Here is a 19,615-nt window from a genome sequence, read left to right on the forward strand (position 1 = left end):
AACTTGTCCTGCTGCCGCCTTCCTGGGAGCCTTATTTCTGAGGGTTTACCTCTGGGAGCCTCTCCTAAGATGCGCCCAGCTCTCCGAGGAGTCTGTGCAGAGACCTTGGGGAGGTCCCGTAAGCCCAGCCTGCCGAGCTGTGCACAGTGCGTAGGGCAGATCGGGACCCGAGCGGGCAGCTCCTGGCCTCTGTCCCCAGGGCACCCGGGAGCCTGTGCCAGAGGCTGACGCAGGCCACCCGTGACCCTCAGCACGACCGTGTGTGGCCAGGTGGCCGGGTTTGGCGGGATGACCCGGCCGCCCCACCCCCGGGCATGGGTCCGTGGGAGCGGCCCTTGTTGTCCCTCTGCCCAGGGGGCACAGAGATGGGGGGTCAGTCCCCCAAAAGTGCCTTCTCCAGGGTCTGGGCGCCTCTAGTGTCTTGGGCCTCGTAACCGGCCAGGTTGATCCTTCAAAGCTGACTTTTATGGGAGTGCCGGGGGCCCCGTCACAGCCTTTCAGGACGACTCAGGGTCGTCTCGCCGCTGCACAGGGATGGGCCGGGCCTGAGGCTGGGCCAGGCGGGTGGGGGCCCCGCGCCCGTGAGACTGGAGGGTTTGCTTCTGGTGTTTCACGGTCCTTGAGCCAAAGAAAGGGGCCGGAGCTGCTCTCAGCTTGTGTCGCCCTCACCCTTCTCCACCGTTCTGCGCCCGCGGCCAGGAACCGCCACGCTTCCGTCATCCACAAACAGGACACGGGTCCGCGGGGGGCGGGCTGCCCCGGACACTGGCGCTCAGGGCCCAGGCATGAAAAGCCAGCTGCCGGGTGCCGTCCAGGCCTCAGGCCGAGTCTGCCCAAGGCTTCTGACCCACCTCCACGCTCCCCAGGCGCCCCCTTGGGTTACTTCCCTGGGGTCTCTGCTCCATGCCAGCCCCGTGCCAGCTCTCTCGCTGCGGGCGTTCCTGTGGGTCGACCTTCCAGTCTCACCCTGAGAAGCCCCCCGGCTTCCTTTGAGGGGGGCCCGCCTTTCGGCCCAGCGAGCGGGCTGGGCCACGTCTCCCCAGCCTCCACAGGACGCCTCGTTTCAGGCAGCCTGGCCCCTTTCACAGGAAATGTTTTCAAAGCAGATCTTTCCAGCTTTTTTTCCTTTTATTCGCCTGAGTTTAAGCAGCTTCCCCATTAAACGTCCTCTTGCCTTTTTAGCCAGGTGTCCCCAAATCCCGACTGTGTCGCCTGACGCTGCCGTCTCGCTGGCCGGCGGGCAGGACGGGCTGGCCCCCGGCCTTGTTCCCGAGCTCTCCTCTGGGCAGCTTTGCTCGGCTGTTGTCTGTCTGGGGTTACGGAAGACGTTTCTGTCAGGCACCCTCCTGCGGTTACCCCGCGGCGGGGCGACCCTCTCCCAGGCCGCATCTGGTCGGCCGTGCTGCGGGGCCTTCGGGAAGGGGCTCACTCACAGAGGGCACGTCCTGTCTGAACTCTCGCTGGGTCCCCTCCCCTCGCTGGGCACTTCCTCCAGGTGGGTCAAGACGCGGCACATTTCTCTCTGGACTTGGTGCTTCTGCGCCCTTGCAGCCTAGGGAATGGTGGCCGGTCCCTAACCCTTCCTTCCGGCCTCTCATTTCCCCCCACTTCGCGCTCTCCTGAGGACCTGGGCTGCAGTCGCTTCGGGCAGAGCCCAGGTCGGCTTGCTCCTCGTCTTTTCTCCAACTTCCCCACCTTCCCGCTGTGCCCCTGATGGAGCGGGGGCCGAGCCCTTCTCTCCCCTCCCTGCCCCGGGGCAGTGACGTGGTTTTGCCGCCGCCCCCCTGCTCCTGGGCGGTGAGGGTATTGCCAAAATCTTAGCCTCTGTACACCAGTGCCGAATAGAAATACGGAGACAGAGTTTGGGAGGAAAGAGAAAGAGTAGCTTTATTTCTTTGCCAGGCAAAGAGGGAACACAGCAGGCTAGCACCTCAGGAACTGTGCCCACCCTGCAGGGGGTAGTCTTACAGTGGTCAAGGAGCAGGGCGTGGACAGCTCTCGGATTGGTTGGCATCAAGGTGAAGTTTCAAGCATCGTCAGCCTTCTGGTTTCAGCCGGTCTGGGGTCTGTGTGCTTGTGGCCAGCAGGTTCCATCTGGTGGGCGTCTGCTTCCTGCAGAAACAACTTAGGAAGGTGTGTCAGGCCTTTATGTGTTTCGGGGAACTGGGAGTTCGTGACTCTGAGACGCGGCAGAATTATAGTCTGAATTACTGCCAGTTCCTCAGGCCAACAGCTATTGTCTGTTTCTGTTGATACATCTTCACGTTTCCCAATCATTCACTCTTGAGTCAGACAAGGACCCAGGAGCTTGTACACGGTTTCAAGGGGTCCTACTGTGGGTTCTCTCCAAGCCCTGGCCTCGCGTCAGCCGCTTTCCGCGTAACTGAAGCTGGGCCTTTGCTGGTCTTCGTTTGTCTTCCTGTCCCCTGACCTCTTCACGGTCTCTGGGACCCACGGTGTGGACTCAGCTCCCGGCGGGGGCAGGGGGCCTCTGGGAGAGGCGCTGCGGGCCCCGGAACCTGCTCCGCTCTCTTCCAGAGCCCCCGCATGGGCACCCTCATTGGCGTCTACCTGCCGTGCCTGCAGAACATCCTGGGTGTCATCCTCTTTCTGCGCCTGACCTGGATCGTGGGGGCGGCCGGCGTCCTGGAGTCCTTCCTCATCGTGTCCATGTGCTGCACCTGCGTGAGTGGGGCGGGGGCAGCTGGACGTCGGGGCTTTCCGGGGTCCCCGGCCCCAAGGGCACCCCTCACCTGCGCTGGTGTGGGCGCAGGTCAGCACCCGGCTGCTGACCGGCCGGGGGCAGTCTCATGGGCCCGCCTCTGCAGAAGCCAAGGGTCAGTGTCCCCTGGTGGCCACCACTCACGGCCATCCCGTCCTGCATTCAGCCCAGGTCCCCTGCCCGCTGGTGACACGTTCAGCCCTGCACCCGGCTCACCAGGCCCTCCTCCACATGGCCTCCGCGCCCACGTCCCCGTCTGCCTTAGCGGCCCAGGAGCCTTCTCTTGCGACAGCTTGTCGTGCCTGGTTCAACCCCTAAGTGGCCCTCAGCACCTGCCCCCGCCTCCCCTTTCTCCGTCGCTGTCACAAGGAGGGTGATTCAGCTGCTCTGAGCCCCCCAAGTGCCACCTGCCTGAAAGAATCCAACGATGCAGATGAGCCAGGGTCCCCTCGACCCCAGTCCGCTGCCCTGCCTGTCCCCCGGCTGCGTCCCCCGCCGCCCCGGGCCTTCCCGCTCCTGTGCTGTCGTGCCTGAAGGTTCTCGCTGTTCCCCACGTGCTGCGTTCACTTAACGAGCCCGCAAGTGTCTGCGGAGCCGTCACCCCGCCTCTCCCCCAGTAACAGCCGATGAAAAGCAGGATACAGAGCAGGGCCTTTGTTAAGCTAGAAACGTCCCTGGCGGGAACCAGTCAGGTGGGCACTGAGGCTGCAGGCTTCCCGGGGGCTGTTCTTCCGGTCCTCGGGTTGGGAAGTAATTGCTCCCCAGCCCACAGGTGTGGCCGCTTTCCTGAGCAGCGGGTGAGAAGGCCCGCCCTGGACAGGCTCTGGCAGTCCCCCAGCCCCGTGGGGTGGGTGGCCCGCGGGGCACCTAGGTGGGGGCCTACAGGGGGGTCCCCCTGCATCCCATCAGGACGCAGGAGGCGGTCCCGAGTCGCGTGTTTCCTGGGGGGGCTCACGGGAGCTCAGCTTTGGGGGTGAAGTGGGAGAGAGCAGGGCTGCGGCCCTGAGCATTATGGCGCCCGGTTACCCAGCAGCGCTCTGAGGTCAGCAGCCGGGAGTCGGCAGGCGGGCGCCGCCCCAGGCCTGGTGCCGTCCGCCTCGCGGGGTGGCTCTCGCAAATGCTCGTTCTTCTAAAAGGCCCCCGTCTTTCTGCAGACGATGCTGACCGCAATCTCCATGAGTGCGATCGCGACCAATGGCATGGTCCCAGGTAAGGGTGCCGCGGGGAGCTGGGAATGGCGGGGAGTGACCGAGCGGGCTCCGCTGTGGACGGTGGTGCACGTGCCCCTTCGTGTGACGTTCACCCTTCACCAGGGGCGGCAGAGGGCGGGTCCCAGCGCGGACACGCCCTCACCCGCCTGCAGGATGGATCCCCACATCTGGAGGGGCGGACATCCCCGTGGTGCGGCCAGGCCCTTCCCTTCCAGAGGCCCCGTCGGCAGTGACCCTGCCGTTGGGCAGCAGAACTCAGGCGGCTCCCGGCCCCCACCTGCACCTGACGCTCCCCCCGGCATGCCCCCCCCATCGAGGGCACAGTGGGGCTTTTCTAAGGCCAGGGAGGGGTGCCCCCTGCGGCTCGTCCCCCAGAGCCTGCCCGTGTGCTTGGGGTCCCTGAGAAATTGGGGTTCTCCTCGGGGAATCTACGTAAACGCCTCCAGGGATTTTCTTGTCGCGTTCACGCTGTTCACTACTTGTTCTTTTGACTCCAGGTGCCCAGTGTCACGCACGGTCCCTGGTCAGTGTCCGAGTGGGGTCTCAGCCGACCGACAGGACGACCAGGGACGGGCTGGCGAGGCCGTGGGTGTCACTGTATCCGTAGGTATGACACAAAAAGGATGACTAAAGAGCTCTTGGTATTTTAAATCTTCTTGGGCGAAAGTTGAGTCAAGGTTTCGGGTGTGATGTCAGCCACAGGCTTCGTACGGGCACGGCCGTCAGGGTCCAGGCCCCTGACTGTGGCTCGCCCTCCTTTAGTCACAGCTTCCAAAGACAGCCGCCAGCAGGGGGAGGGCGCCTGTGGACTCAGGCGCGTGTCTCCACCCTTGCGGCCGGGCTCCCCATCCCGTGGACGAGGCCGTCTGCCCCGGCAGGTCTGTGTTCACGGTCAGCGGCAGGTCCGTAACCCGCTGCTTCCCGTTTGACGTATTTGCAGCGGGCGGCTCCTACTACATGATATCGCGGTCTCTGGGGCCGGAGTTCGGGGGGGCCGTGGGCCTCTGCTTCTACCTGGGCACCACGTTCGCGGGGGCCATGTACATTTTGGGGACCATTGAGATTTTTTTGGTAAGTGCAATGTTTCGGGCGGGTTCCCTTGTCCAGGCCGCAGACGCGCGACCTGAGGGTGTGTCCCATAGGCGTCTGCTGGCGTGGAGGTTCACGGGCAGGGCGGAGCCCGGTGCCGCGCCCCCTCAGAGAGGGCCCGTTGGGAGGTGCAGGGGCGCGCCTGGCCCCGCGCGCCCGTGCGGTCACCTTGGGGAGGGGTGGGCGGCCCTTCTTGACCTCGCTTTGCCCTGCAGACCTACATCTCCCCCAGCGCGGCCATCGTGCGGGCTGAGGGCGCGGACGGCGAGGCCACAGCCCTGTTACACAACATGCGAGTGTACGGGACCTGCACGCTGGCCCTCATGGCCACGGTGGTCTTCGTGGGCGTCAAGTACGTCAACAAGTTGGCCCTGGTGTTCCTGGCCTGCGTCGTGCTGTCCATCCTTGCCATCTATGCCGGCGTCGTCAAGACCGCCTTCGACCCACCTGACATCCCGTGAGTCCTCCGCCCGGCTCCGGGCCGGCTTCCCACCCCAGTCTGTGGCCCGGGCCTTAACCGCTGACCACGTTGGCTGGGCTGGGCATGGCGCCCTGTGTCCGCAGACGTCCCCACTCTGGCCGGGTCGAGGGCGAACAGGTCACGGTGCTCTCGTGGCCGTGCTGTCTGCGAGGACAGGACAGGCCTGGTGACTCCAGCAGCACCGAGCTCCTCCCGGCCGTGGCCCTGTCCTCATGGAAGCCCCTGAGCGGGGTCTTCTCTTGTCCCCTTCCGGGTGAGGATGCCGCGCGGAACGGGGTAGCTCCGGGTCACAGAGCGAGCGCGCGAGCCCCCGTGCAGCCCCACCGGGCTGGGCCAGGAGGAGCCCGGGGTGGGGGGCGGCCGCTCTGCGCACGTGGACACGCCACGCGGGCCATTCACTCCGCGTCAGGCGCCCCAGAGCGGAGGGCGGCAGGACGGACCGGGGCCCGGTGCTGCTGGAAACCTGCTGAGGGCCGGTCCCTCATGCGAATGCCCTTGTCGCCCTGAGCGGAGGGGGTCCGAAGCGCCTCACGAGGGACCTGCGAACTCCACTCGGTTACGGAGAAGAGCGGTGGGCGAGGCGTCTCACCACCTGCTCCCGCCCAGAATCTGTCTGCTGGGGAACCGCACGCTGTCCCGACGTAGCTTCGACGTCTGTGCCAAAGTCCACGCCACCACCAACGGCTCGGCGACCACTGCGCTCTGGGGCCTCTTCTGCAACGGATCCACGGCCAGCATCTCCTGCGACCAGTACTTTGCCCAGAACAACGTCACGGAGATCCAGGGCATCCCCGGTGTGGTTAGCGGCGTCCTCCTGGGTGAGCGTCCGGCGGGTCTCTGCCTCGGCCGGGCCTTCTGAGCCTAGTCCCTTGGGTCCTGTCCTTCCGTCCAACCTGTGGCCACATCACCCCGCCCCCAGCTGCTGGCCCATTGGGGTCTCTCTGGGCTGATTCTCCCCAGAGCGTAGACGCCAGGTGAATCTTGCAGGCAGCAGGTAAGGGCTTCGAAGTTGACCCTTTATCTTTAGAATTGCAAAGCGGCAGGCACGGGGGATTAGCATGTTGATAAGGGAAATGATTAACGGGTGGGGTCCCTCAGGCAGCTCGTCAGGGGTAGATTGTTGTACGAGGTAAGTTTTTTCATCAGACTTGACTTAAGGACCAAAGTCAAGACCAAAATCTTTCATTCAGAGATTAGGAGAGGATGGTTTTCTTAGAGGGCAGTTTCTGCGGGTCAGTCGTCCTTGTCCTGGTGTGAAGTTGGAGGCTGGGGTGGGGATGGGCCACCCGATGGCGGAGCCGTGATGGCAGGTGTGGAGTCTCGTGACCCGCCTGTTTCCCCTCCAGATAACCTGTGGAGTGCCTACGCGGACAAGGGGGTGTTTGTGGAGAAGAAGGGCGTGCCCTCGGTGCCCGTGCCGGAGGAGAGCAGAGCCAGCGGGCTGCCCTACGTGCTCACTGACATCACGACCTACTTCACCATGCTGGTCGGCATCTACTTCCCCTCCGTGACCGGTGAGGCCTCGGTGCTCCCGGCGGGTCAGGGCCCGGTCGGCTCTAACACGCCCACCCCCGCCCCATCTTTCTTTTCCTTTTGGCTCAAAGATGAGCTTCGGGGTCTCCGTTCCCCACGTGTCTGAGCCGGGGGCTCGGGAGCTATGGGCGTCAGGGGGCTTGTCCATGTTCTCGTGAGAGACCCAGGGTATTCGGAGTGGCCCTGCGACCTTGGCCCTTAGCAGTGGACCTGAGGGCCGTCAGAGGCCGGGGACTGCAGCGTCCTTGTCCTTATAAGAGAGTCTGCTGACCTCCCGGAGAGCCCCGGTACACAGTCCCCCACACGTGCACACGCACACACTGGTCCGCACGCTCACACACGCACCCGTGGGCGCACACCTGCTCCTGGGGGCTCCTCAGCCTGGCCCAGCACAGTGGAGCCCCGGCCCCCCCAGGCTGGCACTGGCCGACCAAGGGGCCCGGGGCCATCCTCGCGCCTGGCCCCCACTCAGGCCTGTCCCCACGCTCCGGGAGGCTGGCCTGCCAGGGGCTGCTTGCCCCGCTCCGAACTTCACCTCCGCCTTCCCCGAGGCCCGGAGCTGGGGCAGGTAGCCTCCCCGCGAAGGTGGGGTCACGGTGCCACTTGGACGGGCGTGGGGGGGTGTGGATCCGGCCCCTGGGGGGTCTTTCTCCTGTACCCCTGACCCCCCGCTGTCAGTGATCAGGGCGGGGAGACCTCCTCTGTGGATGTGGGTCTCTCCACGCCCCGTGGCACACCCACGGGCTCTGTGCTGGCGCGTCAGGCCACGCCTGGGATAGGATCACAGGTGTCGAACGAACCTGCTGCCACCTGGATTTTCTTTGATCCCAGTGGGAATCGCTTACACTTTATGTGCCAAATGGAGTGACCGGTGCGGGGTGGGGGGCGGCGGCGGCGGAGGCGGTGGCCAGTCACCGCGTGGGAAGGAGGAGGGTTGAGGCCAGCGGGGAGTCTGTGCTGAGGCTGAGCTACGCTCTGACCCAGGCCTGGCCCCAGAAGTGAGTCAGTACCTGGCCTCACTCTCCAGGGAGTTTCTCGCTCCCGGCCAAGGGGATCAATGGAGATCACGGTGGGGATGCAGTCGGGGGCGATGCACACGGAGGCCGGGTCTGGTCTTGGCGTCTGTGGCAAGTGTCTGGGATGAGCCGTGCCCTAGCCTCCACCGTGACTGACTTCACAGCTGGGCTGGCTGTCCCTGTGGAGAGCGTGGGGGACATTTGGGTACCTCTCCACGCGCCCTGCAGCAACCTACCCAAGACGTGAAGAGAGGTCCAGCCTGGCTCTGTGAGGCCCGGCGTGAGGGCTGGGGGTCTCTCCTTTGCGTCGTGAGGAAGTCCCAGGCCCGTTCTGACTCTGCCCCAGATGGGCCAGGGTGGGCGGGCAGGCGGGCAGGTGGGTGGCATCTCCTGGGTGCCGTCAGTCCCTGTGGCCCATCGGCTCTCCCTCCATCTCCGTAGGCATCATGGCAGGCTCTAACCGGTCCGGGGACCTCAAGGACGCCCAGAAGTCCATCCCCACTGGAACCATTCTGGCCATCGTGACCACGTCTTTCATTTGTATCTTTGGGGGGTCGAGCGTGGGGGCCGGGTGCTGAGGGTCGGACGGCTCTGTGCCCTTCTCCACTCACTGCTGGGCCCTCTGTGCCTCCGGGCGGGCCTCCCTGCTATGGGGAGTTCTGGACACACACCCGTTCTCAGAGGGGGCTGGGCTGGCGTTGGCCTGACTTAGGAAAATAAACACAGACTCCTGGACGCCAGCCTGGGCTGGTGGTAGAACATGGCTTTGTCCGAGAACCACGTGTAGTAACCACAGTGTGACACGTCACTAACGTGTAGCCACGCGTGTGCTCACGTCACGGTCTTGTCAGGTGGGCTCACTGGCTGTGAGGTGCCAGTGGAGCCTTTCTCACTGAGCTCTTCCCTTTCCAGCTGGCGCCTGTGCTGGTCACCCTGCAGGCCAGGCCCATCGTGACTGACCTAAGGTCCCCATAGAGCAAGGACACGACACGGGGCCCAGGGCGGGGTGGGCAGGGTGTGGGGTCGGTCCGGGGCTGGTTCAGCTACTGCGTCATGCCCGCCGCGTCCTTGACCCGAGCCGCAGACCTGTCCTGCATTGTGCTTTTCGGGGCTTGCATCGAAGGCGTGATCTTACGAGATAAGTGCGTTTCGTTTATGGCTTCTGGGAATTTCTGGGGCCAGGGCTGGTTTTCTCGAAGGTGATTTTAGCTTTGAGATTGAGAACCCCAGGATTTCTAGCTTTGTGTGTCGCAGGTGGCCCTGTGGCCACGTGTTGGGGTCTGATCTGTGCATCTGTCTCCCGCTCAAGCCTGGAGCTGGGGGCCCGCACAGTGACCTCAGACCCCGGTAGAGCTGGGGTGCGGGGGCTCCCGGGAGAGGCCGTCCCCACTCAGCAGGTGGGAGGAGGTTTCTGTCTCCAGCTCGGGTCTGAAAGCTCGCCGCCCCTCCAGGTTCGGGGAGGCCCTGCAGGGGAACCTCGTCATTGGCATGCTGGCCTGGCCGTCGCCCTGGGTCATCGTCATTGGGTCCTTCTTCTCCACCTGCGGGGCTGGCCTGCAGAGCCTGACAGGGGCCCCACGCCTGCTGCAGGCCATCGCCCGGGATGGCATCATCCCTTTCCTGCAGGTGAGCCCGCTGCCGAGAGCAGGGAACCCCCCCCACTCCCCCCTGGAAGGAGCGCGTCAGGAGGGGCCAGAGATCCTGCCCGGGAGCGTGATCTTTACGGCTGAAGACGGTGGGACCCACGTCCCCGCCTCCAGACTGGCAGCCCACCCTGAGGCCTGCATTTCTTGTCCCGCCCTGTGTCTGCTGCATGTTCTGAATTTCCCTTCTCAGGACTGCTGCGCAGGGGAAAGGCTGGTGGGAGAGCCTCCCGAGCCCTGCCCTCCCGCAGGGCTGTGCTCCAGGACCCAGGGTCTGCAGCAGGGCCCTCACAGAATCCTCCCAGCGGGTGTGTGCTGTGGGGAGAGCCCCGTCCAGTGCTCGAGGGTGTCGCCTCCTTGCCTGCGCTCGATGAGGGCGTCTGGGGTCTGACGGTACCTGGGCCGCCGTCTGCTCTCTGGGTGTCGGGTTTTCTTCCTGGACGTGGCTGGGTGAGGTCCAGGCCATGTCGTGAAAAGTCCAGCTCTGTTTCTGCCGCAACTCTGAGACCTCTTTTGGGTTGGACCCGACTAGCTCGGCTTCTCGCCTGAACATGAGCTCTTTTTCCTGCGTCCTACGCCCGCCGCGGCCACCCGCCCGTGGCCCCCAGCCCACCTGCCTTTCTCCTGGCAGGTGTTTGGCCACGGGAAGGCCAACGGGGAGCCCACGTGGGCCCTGCTGCTGACGGCCCTGATCTGTGAGACCGGCATCCTCATCGCCTCTCTGGACAGTGTGGCCCCCATTCTCTCCATGTGAGTGGCCACTGGCCCCGTTGGCAGCCACCCTTGGGACGTGAGGCCCCTGCTCAGGGAACGGCAGACGGGAGGGCATAGGGCAGAGGAGGGGGCCAGGCGGTGGATGACGGGGCAGGCGGACCCCACGGGAGGGGACCGCGATGTGGGCAAGGGGGCTCCCGGGGGAGGTGGCGGCGGCTCAGGCAGCTCAGCGGGACCCTGCGGGACCTGGCCCGCCCCTCACGCCGCTGTTCACGTCCCCAGGTTTTTCCTCATGTGTTACATGTTCGTGAACCTGGCCTGCGCCCTGCAGACCCTGTTGCGCACGCCCAACTGGCGCCCGCGCTTCAAGTATTACCACTGGTGAGCGGCCGTGGGGAGCCCGGTTCCCTCCCTTCTCTGGGGCACGCGGTGCGTCTTGGGGGCCAGCTGCCACCTGGGTGCCTGGCTAGCCGTCGTGGGACCAGCCCGGTCTCCGAGCCGGGTCTCCTGTAGGCGCCTCGGGGCCGTTTCAGCCCTTGGGATGGTCCGGGTGGAGAAGCCGGTCCCAGCATCCTTGCTGTGCTCTTGATGAGACCAAAGCAAGGCTTTCTGCTGGGGTCCGAGGCGGCTGCTCAGGTGCCGGTCTGGGTGTCCGGGCGGTGAGGTGGGCCCCCTCTGAGCTGCGTGTCCCCCAGGACCCTCTCCTTCCTGGGCATGAGCCTGTGCTTCGCCCTGATGTTCATCTGCTCCTGGTACTACGCGCTCTGCGCCATGCTCATCGCCGGCTGCATCTACAAGTACATCGAGTACCGTGGGTGAGCTGCCGCCGGCCCCTCTCCCGGGGTGAGGGCTCAGGGACCTCTAGCGGCGGAGGGCTCAAAGCCCGCGCCTCCTGCTGGGGGCTGCGTGGATTTCTGCCTGTGAGCTCCTCACCAGTGGATGACCACGTTTACTCTTTCTAATCGACTCCACGTTTGTTACGCTGTTGCGTTAGGTTTATCTGCGTGTATCTGTGTGTAAGTATAACGTACTTTTTGGCAGTGCTCCTTGTAAACTTTGAAATCTATGTAACGGTAGCACTGACGTACAATGGATTTTCAGAAATAGACGTTTCTGAAAGGTACACTGTAGAAAACCGAAACGGTGGGCCGGTTAAGTGCATCTCAGAGCCCCCGGTCCATCACTGGGGCATTTCCCCTGGACCCCTCCAGGGGGCGAGGCCCTGGGGAGGTGGGACCTGGGGTGGGCTTCTCAGGGCATGGGGGGTGGGAGGGCCTCCAGGGACACTGCCTGAAGTCCCTCCCAGCTCTTCCAGGGTGGCTTGAAAGGAGGGTCTGGGGGCCGTGACCACTCCTGCTGGTAAGCCGGTCCACGGCCTGTGAGTCAGAGTCCCCCCCCCAACCCCACGTCCTCTTCCTCTGCCCCATCGATGACCCCGACTCTGAGATCCTGCGTGGGTGCCAGTGCCGCCGCCACCCTCCCCGTGCCACCAGGTGCCCCTCCCCATGTCCTGCTGCTTCGTACTCCCGCCCGTTCTGGGGAGCCCCCTCCTCTGTCACAGGAGCGCCGAGAGGCCCTGAGTGGCCACCTGGGTGCGCTGTGGGCGGGGCCTCACCACTGCACCCCCACCGCAGGGCCGAGAAGGAGTGGGGCGACGGCATCCGGGGGCTGTCGCTGAACGCTGCCCGCTACGCCCTGCTGCACGTGGAGCACGGCCCCCTCCACACCAAGAACTGGAGGTGAGTGTCCCCATGCCCTCTGACCCCACGGATGCCTGTTCCTAAAAGCAGGCTGCAGAGAGAAGACGGTGCCCACCCCCCCGTCAGCCTGGGCTGGTCAGCTCGGGTCTCAGCGCCCGCTGGTCATGCATCGGGGGTGGAGGGGGACGAGGGCGGCGAGCTGACCCAGCCGGGGGCCTGCCGTGGAGGGAGGGCATTGACAGTCTTCTCGCCTCTGGGAGGAGGGAGGGGAGGCTGCCCCTGCAGAACCCGAGGCCTAGCTGCACGGAAAGCCCGCTGCCCGGCAGGGAGCCTGGGGCGCGTGGCCCGGGGGGGGGTCTCACGCAGCTCACCTGGCGTGAGAGTGGGGGCGAGTCGCCGTGGTGACAGCTCCCTGCCCCCCGCCCCGGCAGGCCACAGGTGCTGGTGCTGGTGAACCTGAACGCCGAGCAGTGCGTGAAGCACCCCCGCCTGCTGTCCTTCACCTCGCAGCTCAAGGCCGGCAAGGGCCTGACCATTGTGGGCTCCGTGCTGGAGGGCACCTTCCTGGACCAGCATGTGCAGGCCCGGCAGGCCGAAGAGGTGGGCCAGGCGCCAGGGAGGGGGCACCGGGGCCGCGCCGTCGTGTTTCCAGCCGTGCACCCGAGCGCAGCCCTGCGTGTCGCGCTGCGTCCTGTCTCCACCCGGGCGGCACTTTCTGGGCTTGAAACCAGCAGGAGGGAAACCTGTAGAGGAGAGTGTGACGCGCGTGGCCTCGGGGGGGCTCGGGGGGCTGTTGAGAGCAGCCTCGGGGCAGGTCTCCCGACAGGCGGGCCCCGCACCTGTCGCATCTGCTCCCACGTTTGGGGCCTGTGCTGCCGGGTCAGCCCGTCCAGAGGCTCCACGGACCAGAGAGGGGACGGCGGGTCACGGGCACCCAGGCCAGGCCTCCGTCACCCCGACTCAGATGCTCAGCTGGTGCCACCGCGACCTCTGATCTCGGTCCGGGGCAGCCCCAGTGCCTGAGCTTCAAACCCCGTCTCGTGGGCAATTTCAGACAGATGTAGAAACAGTAGAGGTACCACACGGCTGTCCCAGCGTGGCCCACGTCCTGTCACCTCTGCCTGCCCGCCCCACCCCGGGAGTGTCAACACCGACCCACCGCTCACTCTTTTCACCCCAGACCCCGCATGTCTGTCTCTGAAACGGGAGGCGATCCTTACAGCAGCCCCACCACGCCCGTCCGTCCACAGGCCGCGTCCAGCCTGCCGGCTGCCGGCCTCGGGCGGCTCCCGTCTGACTGGGGCGTCGGGGTCTTGCTCTCGGGTGGGTCCTTCGTCAGCCGTCCCCACGTCAGGGTTGCCCGCTGTGCCCGGGCATCCGGGTCAGCCCTGCTGTCCAGGTGTCTGTAAACCGGGCTGCGCCCAGAGGTCTCCAGAGCACCTGGGGGAGGCACGGCTGCTTGGAGGGGGTCGTGGCCTGTGTAGCCCGAGGCGTCGACAGCCCCTTCCTTGGTTGGCCGGACAGCGGGCCCCCGGGGACCCGCCCTGGCAGCCAGCGGCACCAGCCACTCTCTTAGCATCGTCATGACCCAGGGCTTTAACAGGGTACTTGTTGGTGTTGGCTGGGGGTGTAGACGCCGGCATTGTGGCTGCGATCCCAGGTGTAGATGCCAGTGTTGTGGCTGTGATCCTGTCTGTAGATGCTGGAGTCATGGCTGTGACCCTGAGTGTAGATGCCAGGGTTTTGGTTGTGAGCCATGGGTGTAGGTGCCAGGGTTGTCTGAGAATTGTATCCTCCCTGTCTGGTATTCCAGTTTCATTCACTCTTGCACTCCTTTTCTCCTGCCCAAGCCTTAGGGGTTACAGTTCCCTGGGTGATCTCACACATTTTCTCTGGTGACCTTGGCCATCTGTGAGCCATGGGTGTAGACACCAGGGTTGTGGCCGTGATCCTGGGTTTAGACACTGGGGTTACATCTGTTGACCCTGGGTGTAGATGCTGGGGTCGTGGCCGTGGTGTCAGTGTAGACACCAGGGCCATGGCTATGACCCCGGGTGTGGACCCTGGGGTGGTGTCTGTGATCCTGGGTGTAGATGCTAGGGTCGTGGCCCGTGATCCTGGGTGTAGACGTGGTGTGTCATTCTCGCTGGTGGGACAACCTCCTTGTGTCGGCCTTCTCGACAGCTCCCTGCGTCGGTGTGAAGAAGCTCCAGACCCGTGTCCGAGGGTGGGAAGGTCCCAGCTCTCGTGTGCGACATTGCCCAGGCGCTGACGGAGCGTCTTCCCTCTCTCACACTCGCGGGTCCTTTTGTCCTCCCAGCGTCTCTGGGGATGGGCAGGGGGCACAGTGGGGCTGGGGAGGTGGGCTCCAGCACCGAGTAGGGGGTCGAAGGCTCCGGGCCCCTGCCCGAAATGGCACCGACTCGGCTGGATTCACAGCCCTCTTTCCAGACAAGAACATCATAGCCCGATATGTGTCCTTTTGGACTTTGTCCTGTTGGTCTTTTTTAAACAGACGATCCCGCAGAAATACCGTTCCACACACTTCCTTTCCTTTCAACTGTCGCGTTTCCAGTCGGCCGGGGGCTTGTTTTGTTTGGACTTTCTCCTGTTGGTCTTTTTTAAACAGAGGATCCCGCAGAAATACCGTTCCACACACTTCCTTTCCTTTCAACTGTCGCGTTTCCAGTCGGCCGGGGGCTTGTTTTGTTTGGACTTTCTCCTGTTGGTCTTTTTTAAACAGAGGATCCCGCAGAAATACCGTTCCACACACTTCCTTTCCTTTCAACTGTCGCGTTTCCAGTCGGCCGGGGGCTTGTTTTGTTTGGACTTTCTCCTGTTGGTCTTTTTTAAACAGAGGATCCCGCAGAAATACCGTTCCACACACTTCCTTTCCTTTCAACTGTCGCGTTTCCAGTCGGCCGGGGGCTTGTTTTGTTTGGACTTTCTCCTGTTGGTCTTTTTTAAACAGAGGATCCCGCAGAAATACCGTTCCACACACTTCCTTTCCTTTCAACTGTCGCGTTTCCAGTCGGCCGGGGGCTTGTTTTGTTTGGACTTTCTCCTGTTGGTCTTTTTTAAACAGAGGATCCCGCAGAAATACCGTTCCACACACTTCCTTTCCTTTCAACTGTCGCGTTTCCAGTCGGCCGGGGGCTTGTTTTGTTTGGACTTTCTCCTGTTGGTCTTTTTTAAACAGAGGATCCCGCAGAAATACCGTTCCACACACTTCCTTTCCTTTCAACTGTCGCGTTTCCAGTCGGCCGGGGGCTTGTTTTGTTTGGACTTTCTCCTGTTGGTCTTTTTTAAACAGAGGATCCCGCAGAAATACCGTTCCACACACTTCCTTTCCTTTCAACTGTCGCGTTTCCAGTCGGCCGGGGGCTTGTTTTGTTTGGACTTTCTCCTGTTGGTCTTTTTTAAACAGAGGATCCCGCAGAAATACCGTTCCACACACTTCCTTTCCTTTCAACTGTCGCGTTTCCAGTCGGCCGGGGGCTTGTTTTGTTTGGACTTTCTCCTGTTGGTCTTTTTTAAACAGAGGATCCCGCAGAAATACCGTTCCACACACTTCCTTTCCTTTCAACTGTCGCGTTTCCAGTCGGCCGGGGGCTTGTTTTGTTTGGACTTTCTCCTGTTGGTCTTTTTTAAACAGAGGATCCCGCAGAAATACCGTTCCACACACTTCCTTTCCTTTCAACTGTCGCGTTTCCAGTCGGCCGGGGGCTTGTTTTGTTTGGACTTTCTCCTGTTGGTCTTTTTTAAACAGAGGATCCCGCAGAAATACCGTTCCACACACTTCCTTTCCTTTCAACTGTCGCGTTTCCAGTCGGCCGGGGGCTTGTTTTGTTTGGACTTTCTCCTGTTGGTCTTTTTTAAACAGAGGATCCCGCAGAAATACCGTTCCACACACTTCCTTTCCTTTCAACTGTCGCGTTTCCAGTCGGCCGGGGGCTTGTTTTGTTTGGACTTTCTCCTGTTGGTCTTTTTTAAACAGAGGATCCCGCAGAAATACCGTTCCACACACTTCCTTTCCTTTCAACTGTCGCGTTTCCAGTCGGCCGGGGGCTTGTTTTGTTTGGACTTTCTCCTGTTGGTCTTTTTTAAACAGAGGATCCCGCAGAAATACCGTTCCACACACTTCCTTTGCTTTCGACTGTCGCGTTTCCAGTCGGCCGGGTGCTTGTTTTGTTTATGACAGCTGCGCAGTGTTTGTTTCGTGGATGTGCTCTGAGTCTTATTCCGTGGAATTGCTGTCCTGGGGACCGAGGTGGTTCCCACTGCTTTGGTGTCAGGAAGTGTGGTGTAAGCTCCACTTAGATGTAGTCCACGGGGGATTGCTCTTAGGATGGATTCTTGGAGTTAGAGCCTCCCTCCCTGGTGCCATGCCCCTGAGGCTCCGAGCCAAGTTCCAGTTCTGGTCTGCCTGGTAGTTTACGTAAAGGCCGGTCCGTGTGGCCGGGAGCAGGGGGACCCCAGGTCCCCCTCTGCCGTCTCTTACTGGGAGGGTTCTGTCCCGTTGCTGCCATGGGAAAAGGAAGGCACAGCTGGGTTTCACCCCAGATGTCCAGCACGGATGCAGCTCAGAGCCAAGTGTGTTCCCGAGGGGAGGGGCTGGCATCTGAGGGGCTGGGTGGAGGCACTCACCAGGTCTCAGAGGGTGAGGACCCCAGGGATTCTGCAGTCGGGTGCAGCCCACAGCATCTCACCCGCTGGAGGGTCACTGGGCACCCACCCGGTTTTGTAGGTCGAAGACTGGGCGGTGCGCTTGGACCTGCCTCGAGTTTTTCAGCGTGTGTCCCGCCGCGGAAGCAGGGGCCTCGGGAGGGTAGAGCCCTATAGGTTCCTGCTGGGTTAGGGGGATCGAGCAGCTCACGTCAGATGGCTCAGTAGCTGAGACGTGCTGGCCGGGGTGTGGGAAGGGCTGTGCTCTGCGCTCCCCTTCCCGGGGGCGTGAATGAGGCTGGTCTTCTGTGGGGCAGGGAAGGGCTCACACGTTGACTCTGAGGTCCCACAGGGCCTGGTTCTCAGGGCCCCAGGATCTGGGTGTGGAGGTAGTGCCCGAGGCCCCGAAGATACCGCGAGGCCAGGGTAGCGGGGGCCCCGACACCTCACAAGGCAGTGGAGTGGGCTTTCCAGCAGTGGGACAGAAGAACCACAAAACCCCGCTGTGTCTCCGTGAAGCCAGAGCGTCAGGTCAGCATTTCCACCAGTGACCTGAGAGGCTGTTGGTCTCAAAGCTAGAGCATGCGGCCTTTAAGCCCCTCGAGCGACCGTGTCCTGATGGGGCCGAGCCCCTGGCCTCTGGTCTCCAGGAAGCGTGGGTCCAGGGATCCCTGAACTGCACTGGGCAGCCCTGGGTCACATCCGAGCACCCGTTTGGACTCTTCCTTCTTGAGCCAGCAGCCCTTCGACGTGGCGGCTCAAGTCCGGGTGGTCGAGGGGGGACGTGGCTCCAACCTTTCACATGAGGTCCTGGGGCGTCCGTCCCAAGTGTCAGCAGCAGGGGCTTAGAACAGCCAAGATTCACTCCGTCTCTGCTCTGAGGCCAGAAGTCACACATCGAGGTGCCCCAGGGCCAAGCTCCCTCCTGAGCTCCAGGGGGGGGTCCTCCCTGCCTCGTCCAGCTCCCGGGGCTCCAGGCGTCCCTGGGCTCCTGGCCACGTCCCTTCGGTCTCCACCTCTGTCTTTACGTGGCTTCTCTGTGTCTGTCTTCTCTCCTGCCCCTGACATTGGATTTGGGGCCACCTGGATAATCCAGGATGGTCTCACGTCAAGACCCTTAATTTAATTACGTCAGCAAAGACTTTTTTCCAATCAGGCCACATTCACAGGTTTTCAGGATTAGGAGGGGGGTGTATCTTTTGGGGGCCACCATCAATTAACCCACTGTGGTCTGTCCTCTGGCCCCCAGAATGCACACCTGCCTGATGTGCAAAGTACGTTTATCTCATCACTGCATCCTCCCAAGTCTTGACCCCTTACGATGTCAAGTAAGTGCGGAATGTCGTCTAAGTACCCGCAGTTCAAAGGTCCCAAATCTCGTCTTCTAAATCACCTGACTCGGGTATGGGTGAGATTCTGAGTGGAGTCCATCCTGGGGCAGAACCCCTCTGCCCAGAGCCTGTGCGACTCGGAGATAAGCAGTGCGCGTTCCAAAGTGCCCTGCGGGACCTGCACGGGGGCCACGTCCCAGCCGGGGAGGCACAGATTGGAGGAGCCGGGGGGGTTGGACTCCAGCGAGGCAGTTCCATTTGGTGTCGGGCCGGCAGTGCTTCCCTGGGGCTTGAGGCCCCACCCCCAAGCCAGGCCCCCGAGGGCCGGTCGGCGCGGCCGGCAGAGGACCCGCTGCACAGGTGGCGCTACCTCCATAGAAGGCCCGCTGTGGTCACGGTGTGCCGGGCTGCGCTGTGACGCGGAGCTGCCCCAGTCGGGTGCGTGGCATGTGGCTGAGGGGGCAGCAGTGCACCCGCCGGACACTTCACTCCCGCACCACCGCCTTCTAGGAAGAGCTGTGTGGTTTGATGCTTCCTGACCAAGGTTTCCGCGAGCCAGGAGTGAGGGCCAGGGTGTCCGTGTGCAGTAGGGGGTGGCCTGTGACCCCGCAGGTCCCAGCGTGCCCGCAGTGGTGGCCTTCACCCCCGCTCTCCTGCGGACACGCACACGTGTGTGCGCTGGTGCTCACATGCACACGCGGGCAGTGCCCGAGAGCGCCGGGCCCTGGCCTCGACTCCAGGTGCCGAGGGGCGCCCGCTGAGCCTGTGGCCCCCATGCGCGAGGCTATGAGTCCGCGTGGGGCCCGCCCGGCCCCGTGTGGTGGGCGGGTGTGTGCTGGGACCTGCCGCCCCCAGCCCGCCCCTCACCCCAAGCCCGGCCCGCCCGTGTCTGCAGAACATCCGGGCCCTCATGGGCACCGAGAAGGCCAAGGGCTTCTGCCAGCTGGTGGTGTCGTCCAGCCTTCGGGATGGCACGTCCCACCTGATCCAGTCGGCCGGCCTGGGGGGCATGAAGCACAACACCGTACTCATGGCCTGGCCCGAGGCCTGGAAGCGGGAGGACAGCCCCTTCTCCTGGAAGAACTTCGTCGGTGGGTCGGGCCGTTCGCAAGCCTTGTGACGGGAGCCCCTGCCCCAGCCTTGCCCCCATTTGGCGGTTCCCGGGGGCGCCCCGGCTGGGCCGCAGTGATGGGGGGGGCGTGCCCCGCGAGGGGCTTCGTGGGGACCCCGGGCTCCCCTGCCCCCGTCCCGCTGGTGAGTCCAGGCCGCTCGGTTCTGCTGGGTGGGCCTGTGACCTGCCCGCCTCTCCACAGACACCGTCCGTGACACCACGGCGGCGCAGCAGGCCCTGCTGGTGGCCAAGAACGTGGATCTGTTTCCGCAAAACCAGGAGCGCTTCAGCGACGGGCACATCGACGTGTGGTGGATCGTGCATGACGGCGGTCTGCTTATGCTGCTGCCCTTCCTGCTGCGGCAGCACAAGGTGCGGGCGGGGTCGCGGGGCTCCCGG

The 19,615-nt window shown here is 63.4% G+C and overlaps 1 protein-coding gene across 2 annotated transcripts in view; it reads left to right on the top strand.

Annotated features, from left to right (window-relative positions):
• SLC12A7 (solute carrier family 12 member 7) overlaps positions 1–19,615 on the top strand; it is a 28,826-nt gene that overhangs the window by 579 nt on the left and 8,632 nt on the right. Inside the window, exons 3-18 of one of the 2 annotated variants that reach the window (XM_024731988.1) lie at positions 2,541–2,685; positions 3,877–3,931; positions 4,874–5,004; positions 5,238–5,479; positions 6,110–6,321; positions 6,850–7,017; positions 8,494–8,592; positions 9,137–9,194; positions 9,504–9,678; positions 10,327–10,445; positions 10,692–10,790; positions 11,105–11,224; positions 12,044–12,148; positions 12,541–12,709; positions 19,001–19,196; positions 19,419–19,588. In XM_024731988.1, coding sequence (XP_024587756.1) covers positions 2,541–2,685; positions 3,877–3,931; positions 4,874–5,004; positions 5,238–5,479; positions 6,110–6,321; positions 6,850–7,017; positions 8,494–8,592; positions 9,137–9,194; positions 9,504–9,678; positions 10,327–10,445; positions 10,692–10,790; positions 11,105–11,224; positions 12,044–12,148; positions 12,541–12,709; positions 19,001–19,196; positions 19,419–19,588 — 2,263 coding nt within the window. Of the gene's footprint in view, positions 1–2,505; positions 2,686–3,876; positions 3,932–4,873; positions 5,005–5,237; positions 5,480–6,109; positions 6,322–6,849; positions 7,018–8,493; positions 8,593–9,136; positions 9,195–9,503; positions 9,679–10,326; positions 10,446–10,691; positions 10,791–11,104; positions 11,225–12,043; positions 12,149–12,540; positions 12,710–19,000; positions 19,197–19,418; positions 19,589–19,615 lie in introns of those variants that run through there. The other variant, XR_003001360.1, reaches the window with a different exon arrangement.

Source organism: Neophocaena asiaeorientalis, unplaced genomic scaffold (genome assembly GCF_003031525.2).
Source record: "Neophocaena asiaeorientalis asiaeorientalis breed wild unplaced genomic scaffold, Neophocaena_asiaeorientalis_V1.1 scaffold104, whole genome shotgun sequence".
Lineage (NCBI taxonomy): Eukaryota > Metazoa > Chordata > Mammalia > Artiodactyla > Phocoenidae > Neophocaena > Neophocaena asiaeorientalis.